Below are 25,177 nucleotides of genomic sequence, written 5' to 3' on the forward strand. Positions count from 1 at the left end.
AGGTACTGACGCTCCAGGAGCAGTGACACCCACTGCCCTCCTTGGCAGGTGCTGCCTCTCTGCTTTGGGGATCGACCCACAGAATGGCCCAGACCTGCCTTCCTAGGGGACTTGTGTGGGTGTTTTTCTAGGGTCAGCACCGAGATGTACCACCAGGTCACTTCTCACCCTCCCACCTGTGATTGTTAAACTATTGACTGGTTGGAGTGCTGGTCTCACCTCCAAGGGCCTTAGGACAGGAGAACGATGGAGAAGGTGTGAGAGGATGGTCTGGAATTTCTGTGTGAGGACAGAAGCTCCAAGGGCAGGCCAGTGGGTTGTGCTTAATCAAAGATCCTGGTGGCGTGGGCTCTGCCTGATTGTCGTTTCTCTCTGTATTTGGGAGCTGGAAAGCCTGGTGTTGCTACTACCATTTTGGGCTGAATTTTCCCAGTGTTTCCAAGGCAGAAATTCTCTGGGTAGTCCCTGGGGTTATTGGGAGCGATGCTGGTTTTCCTCACGGCCTTTTTCCCTGCCTCTTCTACCTGGTGCAGGATCATCAAAATCCCCGACCAGCTGGACACACTGTGCTTCCAGATTCGTGGAGCTGCCCCGCCGTACGTCTATGCTGTGGGCAGAGGTGAGTGGGAGCCTTGGGAGAGAGGGGAAAGGTGCAGAAGATGGTCGGTCTGTCTGTGTGGCAGGAGTTCAGAGCCTTCTGAACTCGAGGCTTCTGCCAGACAATATACCGTCAGCACTTATTTTCTTTGCCTGATGCCAAGACTTGCAAACACAAATGCCTGTTGGGGTCAGGCAGGCTACAGGTGGGTAGCGATCCCAGTGGAAGACAGTGGGGAGTGGTGAGGACTATGGCAAGGTGAAAAAATACATGTTCACTCTGGAAGGAGCAGTGGCTCTTCAGCTGGAGCTCCTTATTGCCAGACAGGAATGTGGGTCCACTCTCACCAGTCTTGATTTTCTAAGAGAAGCCACAAATGCAAATTTGGGGGCTCTGCCGCAATACTTCTGTGGCCGGATCCAGCCGAAAGGCCACCAGTTCAAGACCTCTGCTTTCTGCATTGCCTATTCCTTGTGTGCTATTAAAGGTGTCACTGTGTCTTGGAGATGGAACCAAGTAGATCTATGATACTGGGCCCCCAAACTTTTTTTGCATCTAAGTGCTCCCCTTTTGCCCCCTTTTTTAAAGTTTAAACATAAATTTTTCACTTGTGTGGTTGTAGTTGTGCGTTTACTAGGTAATCATTAAGACAATGCATACCATGACAGAAGTCTACTGAGAATTTGATAATATTTTAAAGTAGGTTTTCATTTTGTCCTTAATGCAGTGATTCTCACCTTGGGGCAACTTAGCCTCCTCTCCAGAGGACATCGGCCCCGTCCAGAGACATTTTTGTTTGTCATAACTGGGGAGGGGGTGTTTCTGGCAGTTAGTGGGTAGACCAGGGATCCTGCTAAACATGTCGCAGTGCACAGGACAGCCCCAGAGAATCACACAGAATTATCTGGCCCAAAATGTCAGTAGTACCTTGGTGAGAAATCCTGCCTCAGAACATCACAGAGATACTGATAATAGGTAGTAATAGGTGTTCATAGGCGAAGAAGGCAAAAAGAATAAAACAGCTGCTATTTCTTGAGCACTTACTGAATGCCAGGCATGATGCTAAATGCTGCACATGTATTAGCTCATCGGATCTCCCCGGGACCCTCAGGGTGGGGATTATGAGCGTTCCCATTTCACAGATGAGGAAGCCAAGCTCCAGAGAGTGAAGGGACTTGCTGAAGGTTCCAGGGTTGGTCTATGGCAGAGCCAGGGTTTGAAGCCATGCAAGTCCCCAGGGGCTGTACTTGGCACCACCACACCATTCAGGCCTGGTATTGCCCCATGTCTGGGCAAAGCTTGGCATTTGTTTGCATTTCCAGACGTTTCACATGAACTACAAAAAAACCCTGGGTTCAAGACCTATGGTTTGGGGATTGTGGAATAGCTGAAAAACCTTGCCCTTGGAGTCTCATAGGCCTGGTTTGAATCCTGGCTTCTGGCCATTCGACCTAGAGAGCATGGCTTTGCCTCTCTGAGCTGGTCACCCTTTCTGCCAAATGGGGCCGATCGTGGCCCGGTAGCACAAGGCGGCTGCAGGACTTTAAAGGAGACGAGGTTCTAGAGTGAAACGGGCCTGAATTGGATCCCATTTGCCTTGCTGCATGACCTTGGGCCAGCTACTACTTCTCTGAACCTCAGTTTCTTCTTCTGCAAAATGGGAACATCAATCCATTCTTTGCACTGGAGTGACAGGGTGGCTCTGGAGTGGGAGGGCTGGAGATGGAGTCCTTGCGCGTGTCTGGGGTTGCGATGGTGGGTGGTGGGGGACAGTGTTCAGCGGGCTGCTTGTACTTGCCTGGCATCCAGCCTCATGTGCTCCTGTTTCCCTTAGGCTCTGAGGCCATGGCTGCAGGGCTCTGTGCTGGTCAGTGCATTCTGAAGGTCAGTGGCAGCAACGTGATGAACGACGGTGCCCCTGAGGTCCTGGAGCACTTCCAGGCATTCCGGAGTCGGCGTGAAGAGGCCCTGGTAAGTCGACCAGGAACCGGGGCCATCAAAGAAGTCCTGCTGAGTGGGAGCGGGTGGCTGAGGGCTGTCCTCTCTTTGGAGAAAAGCCTGCATGTGCCACTGGTTGTGAGTAGGGTGGAGCTGCTGACCCAACAAGAGGGAGCTGGGCCTGAGCTTTGTGCTCCCGCTGCGTCCTTAAACCAGAGGAGCTGAACCATGATACCCGGGGGTCTCGGTTTTCACAGCTGTGAAATGGGTGTGACCAGACCCTCTCTCCTCACCACATAGGCATGTTGGGCAGATAGTCGGGGGGTTGTGAAAGTGGATACTCCATTTGGTTGGGGGCCAGGGTTCTGGTGGAGGGCGAGATTCCCTCATTGATTCATTCACTGGTTCACTCAGTGTGTGTGTGTTGAGCACTTGCTGTGCACCAGGCACGTTTGTAGACCCTGGGGACACAGGAGAGACAACGTGTCTGCACCCATGGCCCTGCCTGACGTTTTCACATCCCCTGGCTTCTGTATGGAGCATAGACTGTGCACCATGAGGGCTGAGTGTGACTGGTGGTCAGTGAGTTTCCAGAGCTCTGGAACTCAGGAGCAGTTTGCACCTTGGCCCTGTCCCCTCCTCCCTACCTGCCGGCACCATGGCTGTCCCCTTACTCTGGCTTCTGGCAGGGCCTGTACCAGTGGATCTACCACACCCATGAGGATGCCCAGGAAGCACGAGCCAGGCAGGAGGCCTCCACTGAGGACCCCAGTGGCGAGCAGGCCCAGGAGGAAGACCAGGCTGATTCAGGTAATAGACGGGGCATGGCATGACAGGAGCTTCCAGAGGGACTGAGACTCCAGAGGGGCTGGGTCCTCTCCTGTGTCCCCTCACCTCCCCTCCTCCCAGCCAGTCCACCTCCATGCCAGCAGGTTTGTTTTTTTTTTTTTCCTTTTTGGAGACAGGGTCTGGCTCTGTCACCCAGGCTGGAGTATAGTGTTGTGACCACAGCTCACTGCAGCCCCAACCTCCCTGGTTCAAGTGATCCACCTCAGCCTCCGGAGTAGCTAGGATCACAGGCGTGCACCACCACACCTGGCTAATTTTTTAAATTTTAGAATTTTTTTTAGAGATGAGGTCTCCTTATGTTGCCCAGGCTGGTCTCTTAACTCCTGGGCTGAAGCAATCTTCCTGCCTCGACCTCGCAGAGTGCTGGGATTACAGATGTGCGCCACTGCGCACGGCCGCGATGCCTGCAATGTTATGTCAGTTTCTGATGGCTGCTATAAAAAAGTGCCCCAAACGCAGCAGCTTAAAACAACACACAGTTACTACTTACAGTTTTGGAGGTCAGAAGTCCGAGTCCCACTGGGCTGAAATCAGTGTCCGCAGGCCTGTGGTCCTCCTTGGGGCTCTCGGGGAGAATCTGTTTCCTTGCCCGTTTCAGCTGCCTGGTCCAAGCTACTATCATTTCTTACCAGGACGGTGGCAGTAGCCTGCTCATGGCTCTCCCTGTTCTGCCTCCCTCTCCTGCCGGGGGCTATTCCCCCAGATGAGAAGAGAACCTTCCGATGGCTCCCTCCGTCCTCAGGGCCAGGCCTTGGATGGCTTGTGTGATCTTGTCCAGACTGGCTCTCCAACACCTTCCATCACTTCCCCATTCGCCTCTCTGCTCTGGCTACTCTGGCTGAATGTACTCCTGCTCTGGGGCCTTTGCACTTGCTTTTCCTACTGCCTGGAAGACTTCCTCCAGAATCCTCCTCGCCTCGCCTTGCTCCCTACCTCTGATCTCTGCTCAGATGTCACCTCTTTTGGTTTCCAGCCTTCCCACTGCTGTCCCTGGGTCCCCGGCTGAGCCTGTGTGAGGACAGCCCCATGGTCACCCTGACTGTGGACAATGTGCACCTGGAACACGGCGTGGTGTATGAGTATGTGAGCACAGCAGGCGTCAGGTGCCATGTGCTGGAGAAGATCGTGGAGCCCCGAGGCTGCTTCGGCCTCACCGCCAAGGTCTCCTTGGGCACTGCCTGGCCCTGCCCTACCCTGGGGGATTGAAGCCAGTTTCTCTTATCAAAGGTTGGGAAAAGGAGTTGGGTGGGACACTTGAATCCCATTTCCTCAGGCTCAGCCTGGAGCCCTGAATTCTGGTCCTTGTCCCACCACTAGGTAGCGTGGGACTGTGGAGAGTGGCTTGTCCCTTTAGCCTCAGTTTACTCCCGTGCAATATGAGCCAGCAACACACCTGACTCCCCGGGGGGTATTACGAGTAGTACAGGAGTCACTGTGGGTGAACCGCTTAAAATCTTCCTGGCACACAGGGAGTGCTCAGTAGCTGTTGACATTTCTGCAGATCCTTGAGGCCTTTGCTGCCGATGACAGCGTCTTCGTGGAGAACTGCGGGCGGCTCATGGCCCTGAGCAATGCCATCGTGACCATGCCCCACTTTGAGTTCCGCAACATCTGCGACACCAAGCTGGAGAGCATCGGCCAGAGGATTGCCTGCTACCAGGAGGTGCCTGCCTGCTCCCTCCGGGGTCTCTGCCACGGGTCCCAGACATAGCATCTCAGCCTGGGATATTTGGGTTGTAAATGACAAAGCCCAACCCAACTCAGCTGAAACAAACAGGAGAATGTATGGTGTGTATTACTGAAAAAGGATGGAGATGAACTTACCACATCATAGCAGTGTGGCCTCTCCGCATCTCCTGGCTTCGTTTTCCTTTGTGTTGGGTTCACTCTCAGGCAGGCCCTTCTCATGTGGTGGGGACACGTTGGCCCTTGATAGCTCCAGCCTCAGCAAGCCCAGGAGAAAATTAACTCCAAGGGAGTTCTTGTTGGCTTGGCTCACGTCACTTGCCTCACCCGGTTCCAGTCGCCATAGGGATGGAGAGGCACGTTGACCCTGAGCCTCATGAACTGAGGGTGCGGCAGAGACAATGCCTCAAGGACGGCTCAGGGGCAGCCAAAATGGAGCCATGCATAGGGTGGGCACCCTGAGGCCTTGGGTTCCTCCAGGCCTTCCCTGCAGTCCGGAGCCGTGAAACACAGTCCAGGGGTTCCCCTTCTCATTTGGAGCTACTGGCACTTTGTCCAACTGTGGGGTATCTGGCCTAGTGGGTACTGGGTATGGGCCAATATTTCTAGATCCTGCCCTGTGACTCACGACCTTATGGTCTCCACTTTCTCAGTTTGCAGCCCAGCTGAAGAGCAGGGTCAGCCCACCCTTCAAACAAGCCACCCTGGAGCCCCACCTGCTGTGTGGCCTGGACTTCTGCCCCACCAATTGCCACATCAACCTCATGGAAGTGTCCTACCCCAAGACCACCCCCTCAGTGGGCAGGTCCTTCAGCATCCGCTTTGGACGCAAACCCTCCCTCATCGGCCTTGACCCGGAGCAAGGTACCTGCGTGTGTCTATTAGAAACTGTGTTCAGATGTTGCATTCCAGATACTTAAACCAAAACTTGTCTGAAAGTCAGCCGTCCAGGGCTGGAATGGCGGCTTCATGGTCATCAGGGATGACCTTCTCTCTTTGTGGGGCAGCATCTCTAGATGTGGCTTAATGCCTTGTGGATGATGATGTCTGCTGGGGTACCAGCCATCATGTCTGCATTGCAGGCAGGAAAAGATCACAGTAGTTAAAAGCATATTAGCACCAGACTGGAACAGTCTTCTTGAAGTAACCTAATGGATTAAGAGTATTTAAAAGGGACATTTTTCTCCTTCATTGGGATCCTTGAAATGGGTTTGTATTGTTCCGGCCAAAGGCCCCGTGGATGCTGGGGGCTGTTGTCCAGTGAGCTCTCACTTCTTCCACTGCAGGCCACCTGAACCCCATGTCCTACACCCAGCACTGCATCACCACCATGGCTGCCCCCTCCTGGAAGTGCTTGCCTGCTGCAGAGGGTGATCCCCAAGGCCAGGGTCTCCATGATGGCAGCTTCGGGCCGGCCAGTGGGACCCTTGGTCAGGAAGACCGGGGCCTGAGCTTCCTGCTCAAGCAGGAGGACCGTGAGATCCAGGATGCCTACCTGCAGCTCTTCACCAAGCTGGATGTGGCCCTGAAGGAGATGAAGCAATATGTCACCCAGATCAACAGGTGAGCGCTGGCCGGGGGTGTCCGGAGTGAGCAGGGGCAGGTGTTCTCAATCCTGGCCTTATTGACATCGTGGGTAGCATCATTCTTTGTAGTGGGGGGGCTGTCCTGGACATTATAGGCTATTTAGCAGTATCTTTTTCGTCTATCCACTAGCTGCCAGTAGCACCCCCTCACCTGATTGTGACAACCAAAAATGTCTTCAGATATTGCTAAATATCCCCTGTGGGGAAAATAATCTCTGACTGAGAACCACTGGTCTAATGAAATATTGTGGATATAGCAGTACTCATCAGTGAGGCTAAAACTATCTGCTGAAAGATTCCGGAGAGAGCTTTATAATTTTAACATCACAGAAAGTGAGGCAGCTGGCAAGCTCTCCTTCTGCTGTAATACAACAGGACATACACACAGCCCCGCCCACGAGGCTCTTGCTAGCAGATATGGAGCTGTCATCTCACAAAGGCACGAGGTCTCCCTACTCAGCTGTAGGATGTGGGCAAGAGGGTGGTTCAGTGGCACCTTGGGGAGGCATCCGGCCAAATCCGGAGGGTGGGTGATTCTACATGGCAAATGACCTGGTTTCTTCAACGAATGATGGGGAAGCAGGTGTGGGGAAGAGGAACTGTTGGAGATTTTAAAGAGACTCAAGAGACGGGCCTGCCAGATGCAGCCTCTGAACGTGCTTAGCAGGTTTCTAGCATGTCCATGTGGGGAGGCATTTTGAGATAATCAGGGATGTTTGTCCACAGACTGGGTGCTCGATGGTATTGAGGACTTCTTCGTTCTGTTGGACATAGTCGAGCAGTGTGGTCCTGTGTAAAGCAGTGTCTCTCATCCTTGACACTGGTGACCTTTGGGGCTGGATTATTCCTTGTTGGGGAGCTGTCCTGGGCATTGGAGGATGTTCAGCAGCATCTGGGGTCTCTACCTACGAGATGCTGGTAGCAAAATCCCTCTTCAGTTGAGACAAGTAGCAGTGTCTTTGGACATAGCTAAAGGTTTCCTAGGGGGCAAAATTGTCCCCAATTGAGAACCACATGTTTAAACGAAAGTCTGTATATATTAGAGACACCTGTGGAAGTAGGTATGGGGGAATTACATGCTATCTTGGACTTGTTTTAAATACTCCAGTGGGCTGGGTACGGTGGCCCATGCCTGTAATTTCAGCACTTTGGGAGGCCGAGTTGGAAGGATTGCTTGAGCCCAGGACTTTGAGACCAGCCTGGGCAACGTAGTGAAACCTTATCTCTCTCTAAAAAAAAAAAAATCCTAAAATTAGCCAGGCGTGGTGGCATACACCTGTTGTCCCAGCTCCTCAGGGTGCTGAGGCAGGATGACTTGAGCCCAGGAGATCGAGGCTTCAGTGAGCCATGATTGCACCACTGCACTTCAGCTTGAGTGAAAGAGCGAGACCCTGTCTCAAAACAAAACAAAACAAAATGCTCCAGGGAAATAAAAAGCAAGGGGGATAATGGAGGAAACAAGGTGGACCCTGAGTGGCTGTTGTTGAAACTGCCTGTTGGATACCTTGGTTCATCGTATTCTCTCTACTTTTGTGTATGATGGAAATATTCCATGATAAGGGAAAAAAAGAATGTAGACTCTAGAGCCAGGAGGCCTGGGTTCAAATCCTGGCCCTGCTACTTATCCACTGTGCAAACTTAGGCAAGTCACTTAACCACTCTGAGCCTTGGTTTCCTCGTTTGTCAAATGGGGCTAATCATGCTACTGACTGTGGAGATGTGGTGGGATTGCATCTAGCTGGGGCTTATTCATCACTGCTCACTTAGAAGGCATGGGACACTGTTCTTTTTGTTTTTTGAGATGTTGTCTCGCTGTGTCACCAGGCTGCAGTGCAGTGGTGCGATCTCTGCTTACTGCAACCTCTGCCTCCTGGGTTCAAGCAATTCTCTTGCCTCAGCCTCCCAAGTAGCTGGGACTATAGGCATACACCACCACCCCCAGCTAATTTTTGTATTTTTGGTAGAGATGGGGTTTCACCATGTTGGCCAGGATGGTCTTGATCTCGTGATCCACCCGCCCCAGCCTCCCAAAGTGCTGGGGTTATAGATATGAGCCACCACGCCCAGCAGAGACACTGTTCTGAGCACTTTATCCAACTGTCACCAGGCTAGAGTGTGATGGTGTGATCATAGCTCGCTACAGTCTCGAACTCCTGGGCTCAAGTGATCCTCCGGCCTCAGCCCCCCAAGTGACTAGGACTACAGGCACATGCCACCATGCCTGGCTAATTGTTGTATTTGTTACAGAGATGCGGTCTCACGGCTGGTCTTGAAGTCTTGAGCTAAAGAGATCCTCCTGCCTCAGCCTCCCAAAGTGTTGGGATTACAGGCGTGAGCCACTGGGCCTAGCCTGTTTACACATTTTAACTCCCTTAATTGTCACAGAAGCCTAAGATATAGATACTGATATGATCTCATTTTACATATGAGGAAACTGAGTCTCCAAGAGTTTAAATAATTAGCTTGAAGAATGGCAATACTGGGATTTGAATCTGGGGTTTAGCTAGCTTCAAAACCTGTGCTCTTAACCATCACACCCTGCAGTGGGGGTTGATGAGCCTAGGGGACCAGTCTAGACTTCAGCCTGTTGTTTTCTTTTTCTTTTCTTTTTTTTTTTTTTTTTGAGATGGGTTCTCGCTCTGTGCAGTGGTGCGATCTTGGCTCACTGCAACCTCCGCCTCCCAGGTTCAAGCGATTCTCATACCTCAGCCTCCTGAGTAGCTGGGATTACAGGCACCCATCACCACACCCAGCCAATTTTTGTTTGTTAGTAGAGACAGGGTTTCGCCATGTTGGCCAGGCTGGTCTCAAACTCTTGACCTCAGGTGATCAGCCCACCTTGGCCTCCCAAAGTACCGGGATTACAGGCGTGAGCCACTGCGCCCAGCTGGTTATTTTCATTTTTAAACAAGGTGTCATTGGAACACAGCCACGCCCATTTGTTTCCACACTGTCCAGATCTTTCCCACTGCAACAGCAGGTTGAGTGGTTGTCATTGAGACCCTACAGCCTATCGAGGTGGAAGGATTTGCTGTCAGGGTCTTTACAGGAAAGGCTTCTTGGCTCACCTTCTGGTAGAGCCTTGTGTAGCTTGGCCGTGAAAGAACTTGCGAGTCTCCCACCCCCAACAGGAGGGCCAGTGCTCACACCTGCAGCTGCTGGTGGGATTTTCAGGGAAGGGACACAAAGGGCCAGGCCTGTATCTTTGACTTCAAGGTCTTTGCTCCTGTAGGCTGCTGTCCACCATCACAGAGCCCACCTCGGGTGGGCCCTGCGACGCGTCCTTGGCTGAGGAGGCCTCCTCCCTGCCCCTGGTCAGTGAAGAGAGCGAGATGGACAGGAGTGACCATGGGGGCATCAAGAAGGTGTGCTTCAAGGTGGCCGAGGAGGACCAGGAGGACTCAGGCCACGACACCATGAGTTACCGTGACTCCTACAGGTGGGTGTTGCCGTCAGGGGGCTGAGGTTAGATGAGGATGGCCCTGGACAGGTGAGGCCACGGACCCGGTGGCAACGTCAGAATCAGTGGACACTTCTCAGGGTGCAGTGGGCTCAGGGTGCTGTTGCTGATAGCGTGGTTTTGGGGGATCATCTGAGCCCCCTGAGCCCGGAAAACCCACTTAGGCTCCCCAGTCGCAAAGCTGACATTTTAGGGTCAACCCCCCGTGGACCCATCTGTTCTGCCTCAGTGTCACCCCACACATGCTGACGCGATGTTGTCAGGCACAAGGGCAAGATTCTGTGGTGTGTTTGAAAACTCAGTGTAAGACATGTGGTTTCTGAAACAAGCACTATTTATGTTTATTTGGTCCAAGGAGAAAGAGCGCAGTTTTTTCCCCTCCTAACCTGAGAAGATCTAAATTTTCTGCTGGTTAATTGTAACAAGATCAGTGAGGTCCTAACTAGTGGGTTAAATAGACTAAAACTCAGTTTCCTATAATAAGCCATATAATGGGTAAGTTTAATTCCTTACTACAGATAAACCAGCACTGTGGTCCCAGTGAAAGGTGACATCACATTTGCCCATGGTGGTTACAGTGGAATCTTAGAAGGGTGCTTCAGCTGTTTGTGGGCAAAAATCAGAACTGATACAGTTTGAGAAGACAGACCTTCCCCCCAGTCCTCCCAGCGTGAATGTTCTTCCAGTCATCAAGGGATCTGCCTGATCCCCCGTTTCCTGCTCACCTGGTGTCTGTAGAAGGAGACGCTCTGGCTGCTGTGGCACTTTGTGCCCTCAGAGCCTCATGTCCATAGTCTCAGATCTTGCCCTCTCTCTGGGATTTCATTCTTACATTTTTGGGTCCTCCAGTTTTTCCTTTAATTTTCAAAAAGGTGAAGGAAAAAATGTCAGGATCGTGGGTTTTGATCTCCCGCACCTTCTGAGTTCCTGGGCCGTAGGGAATCCGATCCAGTCTCTGTCTTCATGAGGTTTCCAGCCAGGCTGGGAGCTGGGGAGATGGAAGACAGAGCCGTGTGGAATGGGCAGGTATCTCAGGGCAAGGCTGTCCCCTGGGGACACTGGACAGAGTGACACCTGCGTGAAAATGATTCACCGTCTTCCTCCTATTTCTGTGTTTCTGTGCTAGAGCCTAGAAACGTTTCCCAGCCCTCAGGTATGGAAAACCCACCAGGCCGGCCTTCCCTGCCTTTGGGACCCGGGACCGGTGTTCGGTGCCCTCTCTGGGCTGCACGCCCACCCGAGGGCCCAGGGGTTTGTCTACACTGTAGAAAGTGGGTTTCGGGTGCCAGGACCAGATGGCCTGAGCTCAGGGTGACTCAGCCCCTTCTCTGGGCCCCTTTGCAGTGAGTGTAACAGCAATCGGGACTCGGTCCTGTCCTACACCAGCGTGAGAAGTAACAGCTCCTACCTGGGCAGCGACGAGATGGGGTCTGGTGAGTGGAGCGGCAGCGGCCCGTGCTCAGGGAGAGAGGCTCCTCCCCATGAGATTTAGTTTTAGTTTATTTTATTATACTTTCCCCTGCGTTATATTGTTTTGTATTTTATTGCATGGTCCTGTACTTGATTTCCTTCCATTCACTCATTCAACAAGTATTTCTTGAGCCCATATTATGTGCTGGGCACTGGGAATGTGGCAGTGAATGAAACAAACATCTGAGCCCTCTTGGAGCTGATGTTCCCGTGAATGTCATGGAGATGGAGCAAATGGAAGCATGCACGGTGCAATTCTGTGTGCTTCATGTGTGATGAGTATTATGATGAGTGTGCTGACAACTAAACAGGGTGACCTCATGGTTTCTGTAAGAATGATATGTGTGCAAACCAAAAATCCAAACGACACAGAGCAGTTCAAAGAAGTACCTAAGGCCGGGCTTGGTGGCTCACACCTGTAATCCCAGCACTTTGGGAGGCCAAGGCAGGTGGATCACTTGAGGTCAGGAGTTTGAGACCAGTCTGGCCAACATGGTAAAACCCCGTCTCTACTAAAAATACAAAAAATTAGCTGGGTGTGTGGTGCACACACCTGTAATCCCAGCTACCTGGGAGCCTGAGGCAGGAGAATCGCTTGAACTTGGGAGTGGGAGGTTGCAGTGGGCTCAGATCATGCCACTGCACTCCAGCCTGGGTGACAGAATGAGACTCCATCTCAAGAAACAAGCAAACAAACAACAAAAAGAAGTCCATAAAAATGAATGAGAGTCTCATCATCTCCCCCAGAAATGACCCTCGCCAGCATTTGGAGCTCATTGATGGGGCTTGTGAATGCATGGATGGGCAGGTGGGTGGATGGATGGATAGACAGACATAGACAATATTTTATAAATTAGATCATACTCGACTTACAACTTTTTTTTTTTTTTTTTTTACTTTTTTTTTGAGACAGTCTCGCTCTGTTGCCAGGCTGGAGTGCAGTGGCACGATCTCAGCTCACTGCAACCTCCACCTCCCGGGTTCAAGCGATTCTCCTGCCTCAGGCTCCTGAGTAGCTGGGATTACAGGCGCCCGCCACCACATTCAGATAATTTTTGTATTTTTAGTAGAGATGGGGTTTCACCATGTTGGCCAGGATGATCTTGATCTCTTGACCTCGTAATCTGCCTGCCCTGGCCTCCCAAATTGCTGGGATTAAAGGCGTTACTGAAAGCCTGAAATTGTTTTTTATTTTAGTCTTGTTTACTTCAGACTTTAAAGCAGTTCATTTTGCAAGTGGGTTGTGTATCCACACGGTGCATAATTCAAAAGGCCCTAGAGGGTGCATGGTGACAAGTCTCCCCCCCACCCTTGGTTCTCAGGCTGTCACTGCTGTTCCCACTGTCATTACAGTCTTGTGTGTCTTTTCAGAGATAGTTTGTGCATAACAATTTAATTTTAATTATACTTCAATTAACAGAAGAAAAAGAAGCTCAAGTAAAATGGAAGAAATTGCTGAACTTTAGATACATATTTCATCACATAGGACAGTCAACTGCACAAACTGTCCCCAGGTGGCTCTAGGAAGGAGTTGGGTGTGACAGCTGATGTAACTGAACAAACTGGGCGAGGAATCGGGAGACATGGCATCCAGTTCCTTCTCTCTGTTCCTCAGTCCCTCATTTGCAGAATGGAAACAGTAGCAGTGCTTTACAATCTTGTCATGCGTTAGTGCCTGTTGTCCTTTTTGCAGATGAAGAAACTGAGGCTCAGAGAGGTCAGGCGATTTGCCCTGTGGCTCACAGCCAGGACCCGGTCTTCAGACTCCAGATCGCCTGTGGATTTGGAGTTCTGTAGCTGTATCCCCCTCTTAGGAAAGTGCTGGGGATGGTGTGAGGTGGGGCAGGAATGACTGATGGCTGCTGCTTCTACCTCCTGCCAGGAGATGAGCTGCCCTGTGACATGCGGATCCCATCTGACAAGCAGGACAAGCTTCATGGCTGCCTGGAGCACCTCTTTAACCAGGTAGGACCTTTGCCCCACTCCTGGCGCAACTTTGGGTTCCTCCTGTCACACCTGGGGAGGCCCATGACCCGGGGGCTGTGGGTCCCAGGTGTCTGCAGTGTGTAGGGCCACGGGGCCCAAAGCAACCCCAGGCTTCTTGCCACCCAGGTGGACTCCATCAATGCTCTCCTCAAGGGGCCAGTCATGAGTCGGGCTTTCGAAGAGACCAAGCATTTCCCCATGAACCACAGCTTACAAGGTGAGGGGATAGCCAGCGTCCAAGGTGACAGCCTGCGATGGGGAAGGGTGTTAGACAGGGCGGCATACCCGGGCTGATGCTCAGCTCTGCCCCTCTACTGCTGAACGACTGTGGGATCATCAGGACAGCGATTTTAGCCCATGGGCCACATCCAGCCCATGGCCTGTTTTTGTAGACTCTGAGCCAATAATCGTTCTTTTTCTTTTTTTCTTTTGGTTTTCTTTCTTTCTCTCTCTCTCTCTTTCTTTCTTTCTTTCCTTTCTTTTTCTTTCTTTTTCTCTCTTTCTTTCTTTCTTTCTGTCTCTGTCTCTTTCATTTTTTGGAGAAAGAGTCTCACTCTGTCACTCAGGCGGGAGTGCAGTGGTGTGATCACAGCTCACTGCAGCCTTGACCTCCCAGGCTCAAGTTATCCTCACAACTCAGCCTCCTAAGTAGCTGGGACTACAGGTGCACGCCACTTCTCCTGGCTAATTTTTGATTTTTTTTTTTTTTTTTTTGTAGAGACATGATTTTGCCATGTAGCCAAGGTTAGTTTTGAACTCCTGGGCTCAAACGATCCTCCTGCCTTGGCCTCCCAAAGTGCTGGGATTCCAGGCGTGAGCCACTGTACTCAGCCTTCTTTCATGTCTTTTAAACTATACTCATTTTTTTCTTATTTATTGACATCACTTTTTAAAAAGCATCACTCTTAAAAAATTCAATTTTGAAAGGAGCTTATTGAACTGTCTATATACGAAAAACCAGTATAATATGCCAAAAATTTATGATAAACCATAATGATAAATTAAATGCAAACAACAGCAGCAAAATATCATTATACTGCAGTTAGGCACTGTTGCCTGCCAAGGGCTCTTTGTTCTTCATTTAAGAGAGGGATTTGTGAATTAAAGAAGTGTTAAGGGCTTACCAACACCAAATTCAGACTTTCTTCTTGAAATGATTGAGAGAAAAGGCATTGAAATTTCTTATGTTCTCCTACCTACCTTTCCTCCCATTTACCCACCTACCCACCCTGCTCATCCACCCAACCTACTATCTATCCATCCACCCATCTACCCTCCCACCATCTATCCATTCATCCACCCATCCATCCATCCATCTACTCATCCATTTATCATCTAGCTATCCATCCATCCATTCACCTATCCACCCATTGATCCATCCATCCATCCACCCAACTACCCACTCACCGTCTATCCATCCATCCACCCACCCAACCACCCATCCATCCACCCACCTACCCATCCATCCATCCATCTGCTTGTCTGTCCATCCATCCATCCTTCCCTTCTTCCATCTATGTGCCCAACTCTTTCACCCTTCTACCCATCCATCCATCCATCTGTCCATTCATGCTTCTGTACATCCAGTAAATAATTTCCCAGAACCAGCCTATGCCAGGCCTTGTACTGGGCACTGGAGACCCTGAGATGAATCTGATACTGCCCTGACCTCAAGGAGCTCCCAGTGAGATTGTAGGAGATAGAAATGCAGATGGGCAGTTGTCACCAAGAGAGGGTGGGAAGTGATGGGGACCTGGGGCTCCCCAGCTCAGCTGCACATCCTGCTGTCTCAGGATCAGCTTTCAGGGATGGACCTCAGAAAGCAGAAACAGCAAACCCACAAATATCTCAGAAACTGGCACCTTGCAGGAGGAAAGAGGCCTTTGTCTTTTGCAGGGGCCTTTGTCTTCCTGGCCTCTGAATGGTGGGGCCAGAGGCAAGTCCCAGCGCTATCACCACCCAGTTGTGTGACTTAAGGCATGTTGCTTTCCCACTCTGTGTGTGGGCTTCCTCCTCTGTGTAGGGAAAGGGTTAGAACTCATGTGCCATCTCAATTGGTTGTGGCTATGAGGAGATAGTTCCTGAGAATCCTTCTGTGACGACAACACCCAGGCTTAGACTAAAGGAAAGCTACTATTGATTTGTGAGGTCTGCACTGGATTGGCTGTAGCTGTGGGGAGTCCTGGTCTCAGTGCAGCAGGAAGGAGTGCTGAGATTGATGAGTGATATCTGCCATGGGTGTGGTGCCATGAAATAGTAGCACACTTACCCTCTGTGGACCAGATAATGCCCAGGAGTCCTGCCAGCTCCCTTGATCTAGGATTATGAGCTCTGGGATATGTGATGGGACATAGGCCTTTGTGCCACCGTTCCCCAAAGCTACCTCCGTCCCTTCCCTGGCCCTCATGCCACTTTCCTGCCCCAGAGTTTAAACAGAAAGAAGAGTGTACAATCCGTGGCCGGAGCCTGATCCAGATCAGCATCCAGGAGGACCCCTGGAACCTCCCCAACTCCATCAAGACCCTGGTGGACAACATTCAGAGACACGTGGAAGGTCAGTGGCAGGGAGGGTGCATCATGGTGGGGAGGGGGCCGTGGCCTTTGGTGTGGAACATGAGAGAATCAGGAATGGATCCAGTTCTGTGACCCCTGTTGCTCCATGCCCAGGGAGAGGACAAGAGAAGTGATGCCCTCTCTCAGCTGAGTGTCCTGCCCTGGGCAGGACGTGACTTGAGCCCAGGAGTTTGAGACCTGGGCAGCATAGTGAGATCTTGTCTCTATCAAAACAAAAATCAGAAATAAAACAAAAGAAAACAAAGCCCTGACTTTGGAGGTTGAAAAGGCTGAACCTGTTCTTTCTCAGCTTCCAAAACATTGGATGTGTGAGTTCCTGTTATTATCAGGGTATGAGGGACACAGGCTGGCAGCCCACTGACCAGATTCGGGCCCACAGATAGGTTCCGATGCTGCAGCAGCAAAAACTGTGACTCTGCTGCCAGCTTGACAGAGGTTCTCATATAAAAACTGGGATTTCTGGCTGCTTTTGAACAATGAGAAGATCTGGTGACTCCAGGCCCAGTCTCCCATCCTCCCTTGGTGCAGAGGAGTGGTGGCCACTCTGTGTACGTGGGGCCGAGGTGCTTTCCAATTCACCCCAGTCTCCGCCACTCCCTGTGGCTTGGCGTCTGCTCCACGCATCTTACGTCACATGCCTGGCCCTTGCCGGCATTTGCGTCTGAGACTCCTGGGTTAGAAGAATACGGATGGGGAAGATGTTTGACCAGGACAGTGGGAAATTAGAGGACTCTGGGCTGTTCTCTTGGGGAACGGCAGCCTCTGAGTTGGAGTCTCTGCTGCTTCTGATCTGTCCTGTTCTCCAAAAGTGTAACTGGTGAAGAGTGTCAACTCTGGGTCCAGACCACCAGGGCTTGAATCCCAGCTCACCCACTTACTGGCTGTGTGATCATGGCAAGTTCCTTGACACCTCTGGCCTTAGTTTCTTCCTGTGTCAAATGAGCCCGTAGTGCCACCTTCTTCCCGTGTGGTCTGGAGGATTAAATGAGTCAGCATAGGTCATGCGCTCAGTGCCCTGGCTGCCTGGTGTGGTGAGTCCTGGCCTGGCTGCCTGGCGTGGTGAGTCCTGGCCTGGCTGCCAGGCGTCGTGAGTCCTGACAAGCGCACACCTCTGTAGCTGCTCTCGTTCTTACCCTGCCCAGCCCTGAGTCCTGCAGTCCTTCCTGGGGAAGAAGGCACCCAATAAACCAAATCCAAAGCCCTTCCACATCTTTCTAAGTGCTTTCTGGGCCGAGGAGCATCTTTTTGAAGGAAAGAGAACAGGATGTTTGGCCTGGAAGAAATGAGCTTTTTTTGCAGGACAAGGTGTGTGTAGGGCCGTGCCCATGTAGGATGAGAATATGTGTGTGAGGCTGTTAGGAGTGTGTGTCTGTGTCTTATGTGTGCACTCGTGTCTGTTGTGTGTCTCTGTGGATGCATGTGTACCTATGTGTGTACATATGTATGAGAGTCTGCATATGAGTGCACGTGTGTGGTGTGCACTTGTGTGTCTGCTGTGTGCTTGTGTGGGCGCATGTGTACCTGCATGTGTACATATGTGAGTCTACATATGAGTATATGTACGTCTCTGTGTGTGGCATGCACTTGGGTGTCTGTTGATGTGTGAGTGTGTGTGTGTATGGATACGTGTGTACCTAGGTTGTACATGTGAGTGTGTGACCATACTTATGTGAACAAGGTGTGGGGCAGGGGCTGTGGCCCAGGGATTAAAGGGGCTGGTTCTGTCTGTGTCTGAAGCTTCCATGTACAGATGGGGCTCACGGTTGGGGTTCCACTGCCTGAGGTCGGGGGTTCCTGGAGTTCACCTAACAATCAATAGAACCTCCTTGAGCACAGCCTTGGGTGCCAGGGCTTTGCTGGGAAGGGTCAGAGCACCTTGGGAGGTGCCATGGGGAGGGGCCCAGTTCTGCCCTCACCTCTTGCTGCCCCCTCCCAGCCCATCCCCCTTTCTCTCTCCCTTCTCCTTCCAGATGGGAAGAACCAGCTGCTCCTGGCCTTGCTGAAGTGCACAGGTGAGGGCTTTAAAGGTGTGTGGGGGGCACATACCTGGCCTCTTCCGCCACCCAAGGCCAACCATCCACACCCTCAGGGCCTGGACCGGGGGAGGCAACGCTTTGGCCTGGAGCCCCTCCAAGAGCTACTTGAAACTTGCTTCTTCCTTGTATGTCCAAGGGACAAGTCTGAGGGCACTGGAGCCAGGAGCCCTGTCCTTTGCCACTGCCCAGGCCTGGGTGGATGTTGATGGGGCCCCGGGATAGAGGACGATGTTAGGGGGCCCTGTGCGGGTAGAGCCTTCAGACCCAGCCTGGGGGCTTCCACCCAGCAGAGAGTGGGGAAGAGGAAGGCGGGGAGGTAGCGGGAGAATCTTGGAGACCTTCTCTACCCCTCCCTTCTTTCCAGAAATTGTCAGCCAAGGGGGTGCTACTGCAGGATCTGGGTCAAATTTGGTCACTAAAAACTCATTGGCCAGAAGCCGGCCACTGGAAATAATTCCTTCCGGAAGACTAGGACCCTGAGAGAGCAATAGCTTGAAACTGGCCTGTTCTTCAGACCATGCCAATGTCAAGGACAGGGCCAAGGGCAGAGGTGGGGGAAGGAAGAAAGCGTAGTTCTCCAAAGTAGAGACAATGCCAAACTGCATTTCTGAACACATGCAGCTTGGCAGAAGAGCTTAGCACCATTGGCATTCTACTGGCCAAGGCCAAGAAATCCCGTAATGAGAGGAGAAATGGCTGAGGGTGAGGGTCTTGCGAAACCCTTAGGAAAATCACAAGGTGTTTGTTTGGTTTTCAAAGCAGGCAGATGAGTCACTGAGAGAACAGTGTTGGCAAATGGGCTTTGCTTTTAGTAGAATTGATTTTTGTGGAATTGGCTTTTGGTTGCTGGGATGTCCACCAAAAAGTAATTTCTGGCCTAATGTTAGCCCTTTCCTGGGGGTTCCATGAGGGGTCCTGGACCCAGGGCTTTGGGGTGTGGGCCTCCTGGTGGCGCAGGAGCACCCCTCCAGCAAGGCCCCTTGCCGTCTGCCCCCAGACACCGAGCTGCAGCTGCGCAGAGACGCGATCTTCTGCCAGGCCCTGGTGGCCGCCGTGTGCACCTTCTCCGAGCAGCTGCTGGCGGCCCTGGGCTACCGTTACAACAACAATGGCGAGTACGAGGAGAGCAGCCGCGATGCCAGCCGCAAGTGGCTGGAGCAGGTGGCGGCCACGGGCGTCCTGCTGCACTGCCAGTCCCTGCTCTCACCAGCCACAGTGGTGAGTGAGTGGGGCGGGAGGGCGCCCCCGCTGGCCCACCTACTGGTGCCCGCCCAGGCCGGGTCGAGGGAGCCCTTGCCCACTCACTCAGGCTCCCCCGGGCCTTGTCATTCCTGCAGCAGGATTTGTTGAGCACCTGTGTGCTGTTTTATGGGCACTGAAGGTCCAGCAGTGAACAAAACAGAGTCCCTGTACCCAGGGATCTTCTTTCCCAGTGGGAGGGAGGGAGGCACACAGAGATAATAGAATCCATGCTACAGACCAGTGGCTCTCAGCCCAGGGCAGTTTCCCCACTAGGGGACACTTGGCAATGTCTGGAGACATTTCTGGTTGTGACAGCTGAGGGCCTGAGGTGGGAGTGGGGTGGTGGAAGCCAGGGGTGCTGCTGGATATCCGGCCAGGGCCCTAGAGTCACCAGTGCCTCTGAGGTTGGCTCCTGGAGCCCCTGCTGCTGGCTGGTGGGGAGGCCTGGCCTTGGAGCGCCCTCTGCTGTCTGCTGCTGCACAAGGCGCCTGCGTGGCACGAGATTGGCTGTCACTTGATTCCCAGAATGCACAACCTGGGGCCCAGGGAGGAAGCAGGGAATACTCAGCCCTCCCCTTCCTCTTCTCACATGGGGATGCTGGGCCCAGTTCCTTCATTTTCCAAACACCACGATGTGCCAGGCCCTGAGCTGGGAGCTGGGGGCCTGAAGCTGACTTCCTAGTTGGGGGAAGCAGCTTGAGAAGAAAGGACAGAGGAGGGAAGGAAGGTGGGGAGAAGGGAATCTCTGCAGGAAGCTTGGCGGGTGCTGCAGCTTCTCTGTCAGAGACAGGCTGTGTGAGGCGGTGACGCTTGAGCTGAGACCTCAGCCAGCCAGGCAGACAGTGGAGGAAGAGTGTGCGGGGTAGAGGGACCAGCATGTACAAAGGCCCCGAAGAGCGGCCGGTGTGGCCAGAGGGGAACCGCAGGGGCTGGGGAGATGTGGGGAACTGATCTGTAGGGCCTGAGACTTTAATCTGGAAGCAGCGGAGGGTTCAGAGGCTTGGAGCTGAGTGAGTGATATAATTTGGGTTAAGTTTTCAAAACGTGACTTGTAGGATGTATTGTTTGGGGGCAGAGAGTGGCAGAAGGGAAACCTGGTGTCACCTTGGCGAGAGACGGTGGACCCTTGAACCTGGGTGGTGGCCGGGAAGCCGGAGGGAGGTGGGTGGGTCTGGAGGATGTTTTAGTGTCACCCCATCAGACTTGGTGATGGACCAGGCCCAGGGTGAGCAGGAGAGAAACTGAGAAGTCAAAGGTTTGGATCTTGGATGACCGAGTGAATGCTGGTGCTATTTGCTGACATGGGACCGACTGGGGGAGGTTGAGGAAGGAATTGGGGACTTTTATTTGAGTGTGTTAGGTTCGAAAAGGTTAAGTTAGAAGCCTGGTTGGTGGTCTAGGCAAGAGAGGCAGTGACTTTAATAGGATCACTCAGCGAATTAAGGCAGAGATGGGTTCTATGACCCTTGAAAGTGCAGGACAAGCCACAGAGCATACCATGATTTCACATCCACTCTGGAGAGTCACCCTCAGGACCTGGCACCCAGGGGGCCCACAGTCTGGAGTGCCGACTAGAGTTGAATTCAGCCATCTTGATAGGAAACCCTGGGGCACGGTTGGCATCTGAGACTCCTTCGCACTGTATTCTTCCTGCAGAAGGAGGAACGGACCATGCTGGAGGACATCTGGGTGACGCTGTCAGAGCTGGACAATGTCACCTTCTCCTTTAAGCAGCTGGACGAGAACTATGTGGCCAGTGAGTGATTTCTCCCATCCCCCACTGTGAGAGGTGGGGTCCTGGAGTGGAAGGGACAGCTCTTTGGGGTCACCCTGTCCTTCCCCTGCCTCTGGGCCAGCTGCCCAAGGTGGGCTCAGTACTCATTGCTGTCAAACCTCATGCCTCCAACATGAGTGTGAGAGCTCATGGGGCACACATGGAAAAAGAGGGGTTTCTTTTTGTATGAACCCGGCTATTTCCAACAGCTCTTAAAAGAGAATGACACTAGTACCCAATTCTTAATAAAATTCTTCCCTAAAAATGTGAAAACTTGTTAAGATTTTTAAAGGGCTTAAATAAGTACCGTAATTAAGTTCCATCCTCACTTCCTCCCTTGCTCTTGTCCTCTCCTCTCCTTCCTCCACGCTTTCTCCCCTTTCTCTCTTTTCTTTCTCTCTTTCTCTCTGTTTCTGTTTTCCACCCATCCTTCCACCTGCCCACCCATTTGTTTATCCATCCATCATCCATGCATCCATCCATCCATCCATCCATCCATGCATCCAATCATCTGTCTGTCCATCCATCCATCCATGCATCCATCCATCCATCCATCCCATTCATCCATCCATCCATGCATCCATCCATGCATCCATTCATCCACTGATCCATCCAAACATCCATCCATCCATCCATCTATCCAACCAACCAACCATCATCCATCCTTCCATCCATCCATCTATTTACATGTCCATAATTTTGAGCACATAGTATGTGTCAGGCTGCGTTTTGGGCCATGTAACATGGTCCTCATTCCTACCCTCCTGGAGCTCATAGTCTAGCCCAGTGCGTCTCAGCCCTGCTTGCACTCTGGAATCATCGAGGGAACTTGGCAACGATCCCAGTGCCCTGGGCCCTAGCGATTCTGATCGGTTTGTGGGGCGGGGTCTGGGTGCTGGGTAGTCTGGATGTGCAGCCAGGGCTGGGAACTTCTGGGCTTGCTTCTGAGAGCAGGGGTTCTCAGAGCATGGCCCCTGGACCAGCAGCACCTGGGGGCTTGATAGAAAGGCAGATTCTCTGGCCCAGCCAGAACTACGGCCTCAGAAACTCTGGAGGTGGAGCCCAGAGGCCTGTATGTTGAAAGCCCTCCAGGGCTTCTGAGGCATGTGGGTTTAATTAGGAACCAGGCACTGGATTAGTGTTTCTCAGTTTTTTCATTTCATTAGATTTCATTTAATTTCATAAAAAACCTTTTTAGTCAATTTTTCCTAATTGCTGCACGCCCATGAAATTATAATACTACGGGTATACCCTGTGTCTGTTTATCTGTGCATCTGTGCTTATTATACATCAAAAGAGGAAAGTGTTTTCGTCCTCTTTCCCATGAGCCAGTTTTCACCTCCTTGGGGACAGTGTCTGTGTCTCTCCTGCTGAAAATGCATGGACTAGAGTCTAGAGGAAGGGAGGGTTCTCTTTGAATAGCAATTGGAATTGATTGGCAGCAGCTGCCTGTCTCCAGGCTGAGATTGGCTCAGGCAGAGCTTTGATCGATGAGTGATGTCTGCCATGGGTGCAGGATGGGGTCAGGGTGCCATATTTTGCCCTCCCTGCCCTAAGCGCTTCCTTCTGGCTATGAATCAGATGCATGCCCCGTTTGAGGGCAGCTTTTCCCAGGCAGGGGCCGTGGGCTACTGAGTGAGGGTACAAGGAGCACTGGGGAAGCTCTGACCCCAAATTCTGTGGACCGCCTAAGTAGGCAGAGTCCGCATCAGGTTCAAGAATTAAGCAGCGGAACTAGGAGCTGTGAAGCAGGCGAAAGGGAGGTGTCAGCTGCAGTTCTTCGGAGAGCGAGAGGGAAGGGCTGTTGGAGGCTGTCCCTAGAGGGCAGGAGGGCAGGGAGGTCTGAGGCTACCCCTGTAGAGTCGGGAGAACAGGGAGGTCCCAGGTTGCCCCCCTGGACCTGGGGGCAGGGAGGTGCCAGCTGTTCTGGAGAGGTGTGCCAGGGCTTCCCCTGGCCTTGGCCTTGATGGTGAGTCACCCTGCCCCTGTCCTCCCGCAGACACCAACGTCTTCTACCACATTGAGGGCAGCCGGCAGGCGCTGAAGGTCGTTTTCTACCTCGACAGCTACCACTTCTCCAAGCTGCCCTCCCGCCTGGAGGGTGGGGCCAGCCTGAGGCTGCACACAGCGCTGTTCACGAAAGGTGAGCTTCAGGCCTGGGGCAGGGAGGACCATGGGGGCCGAGCCAAGGCCACCAAGCACACCAGCTCCCAACCGCCTGCCCACCCCCAACATCTCCCCTCCCAGCGCTGGAGAACGTGGAGGGGCTGCCTTCTCCAGGCAGCCAGGCCGTGGAGGATTTGCAGCAGGAGATCAACGCACAGTCTGTGGAGAAAGTTCAGCAGTATTACCGCAAACTCAGGTATCCGCCTGGGGTCGCTGTTGGGGGCAGGAGTCAGGAATCCTCCACGTGGAGTGGGCATTAGCATGGAAGGTGCCAGATGGACCCCCAGCGTGAGCAGTGGGCCACACACCCTTTCTTGAGTACCTTCTGTGTGACAGGACTCTTGCCTGCGTAAGATTCTCACGGCAGTAGGCCATGGATCCCGCTTTACAGAGGAGGCGACTGAGGCCCAGAAAGCGTACACACTTGCCCAAGGTCACACAGCCAGGCAGTGGCTGAGCTTTGAACTGGAGTCTGTTTGGTTTCAAAGTGGGTCTTTCCTACTGAGAGGAGCCGGCTTCATTCTGCAGAGGGTGGGAGCTAGGACAGGGGACCTTGGGACTCTTGGGCCTGTGAGTGAGGGGTGTGGCTCCCAGGGTCTTGGCTGCTCAGAAGAGAACCCCAGGGGAGGAGGGGTGAGAGCAGGGGCCAGATATCACCAGGAGGAACCACAGGTTCTGGGAGGCAGCTTCTAAGTTCTGCAGCTCCCTCTCCTGCCACCCTCCCCAACGGCCCTTGCTGCGTGTGTCTCACCACCTCCCTCTGTGACAGAGGCAGGCCGAGAATTAAGAGCCCAGGGAGATGAGTACGGGTCTGGGCTTCATTATTTGGAAATGAGAGAATGAGGCTTCATTCGTTTGCTCAGAGAAAGCATCCAGCCCAGTTATCGAAAACTGGCATCTGTTTGGATTGATCAGAGCTGTCATCAGTCTGTTCTGCGCCATCTGTGGAATATTCTGAGCCCTGCCTGTGTGATGATTCATTCATCCCTTCATTCACACACATTGAGGCCTTCTGCGGGCCAGGCAGTGTTCTGGGTTCTTGTTAGGGAATGTGCAGTGAGCAAAACAAAGTCCTGTTCTTCGTGGAGCATATATTCTAGAGCAAGGTTGTCAAAATCTAGCCCACCTTGCCTCCCTGTTTTGTAAATAAAGTTTTATTAGCACACAGCTGCATTCACTCGTTTTCGCATCCTCTATGGCAGCTTTTGTGCTACAGTGGCAGAGTTGAGTGGCTGTGATTGAGACTCTTGTTCGCAAAGCCTAAAATATTTACCGTTGGGCTCTTCACAGAAGAAGTTCGCTGACCCCTGTTCTAGAGGGGGAGATGAACGGTAAACCAGTAAGCCCAGAGCCATGAGACGCCAAGTGGTGAGAAGTGTTCAGAAGAGAGAAAAAGCAGGACCAGGGCCTGGGGAGCAGAGGGCTGGGGGCCACTGTGGACGGGCAGGCAGGAAGGGGCGGCATTGGAGGAGTGCTCAGGAGGCCTCTCATTCCCCTCGGCTGTTGTAGGAACAGGTGCCTGCGGGTGAGCACAGCCTGCAGGTGCTCTCAGGGATTTCATTCTGAGAGTTGGCAGAGGGCGGAGTCACGGTGGCTGCAGGAGTTGGGACCCGAGTAGGGGCAGGATGGTGGGTGTGGTGGCCCCCGCCTTATCCCCATCTTTCTCTCGCAGGGCATTTTACCTGGAGCGGTCTAACCTGCCCACGGATGCCAGCACCACGGCGGTAAAGATAGACCAGGTACGTCCACCTGCCCTCCTTCCACTGCAGGGAGCTTGGGCAGGGCGGGGCGCTCAGGAGTCAGGACTCAGCC

The 25,177-nt window shown here is 52.6% G+C and overlaps 1 protein-coding gene across 4 annotated transcripts in view; it reads left to right on the forward strand.

Moving 5' to 3' along the window:
• Window positions 1-25,177, forward strand: part of PREX1 (phosphatidylinositol-3,4,5-trisphosphate dependent Rac exchange factor 1) — a 204,021-nt gene that overhangs the window by 172,434 nt on the left and 6,410 nt on the right. For all 4 annotated transcript variants that reach the window (XM_055266151.2, XM_063633310.1, XM_055266152.2 and 1 more), the window contains exons 19-36: window positions 534-619; window positions 2,433-2,569; window positions 3,226-3,346; window positions 4,359-4,546; window positions 4,887-5,048; window positions 5,725-5,935; window positions 6,358-6,634; window positions 9,890-10,096; window positions 11,462-11,550; window positions 13,470-13,552; window positions 13,700-13,790; window positions 15,999-16,127; window positions 18,118-18,159; window positions 19,181-19,401; window positions 21,082-21,181; window positions 23,199-23,342; window positions 23,447-23,561; window positions 25,038-25,104. In XM_055266151.2, coding sequence (XP_055122126.1) covers window positions 534-619; window positions 2,433-2,569; window positions 3,226-3,346; window positions 4,359-4,546; window positions 4,887-5,048; window positions 5,725-5,935; window positions 6,358-6,634; window positions 9,890-10,096; window positions 11,462-11,550; window positions 13,470-13,552; window positions 13,700-13,790; window positions 15,999-16,127; window positions 18,118-18,159; window positions 19,181-19,401; window positions 21,082-21,181; window positions 23,199-23,342; window positions 23,447-23,561; window positions 25,038-25,104 — 2,470 coding nt within the window. The remainder of the gene's footprint in view (window positions 1-533; window positions 620-2,432; window positions 2,570-3,225; window positions 3,347-4,358; window positions 4,547-4,886; window positions 5,049-5,724; window positions 5,936-6,357; window positions 6,635-9,889; window positions 10,097-11,461; window positions 11,551-13,469; window positions 13,553-13,699; window positions 13,791-15,998; window positions 16,128-18,117; window positions 18,160-19,180; window positions 19,402-21,081; window positions 21,182-23,198; window positions 23,343-23,446; window positions 23,562-25,037; window positions 25,105-25,177) is intronic.

The sequence above is a fragment of the Symphalangus syndactylus genome, chromosome 24 (assembly GCF_028878055.3).
Source record: "Symphalangus syndactylus isolate Jambi chromosome 24, NHGRI_mSymSyn1-v2.1_pri, whole genome shotgun sequence".
NCBI lineage: Eukaryota > Metazoa > Chordata > Mammalia > Primates > Hylobatidae > Symphalangus > Symphalangus syndactylus.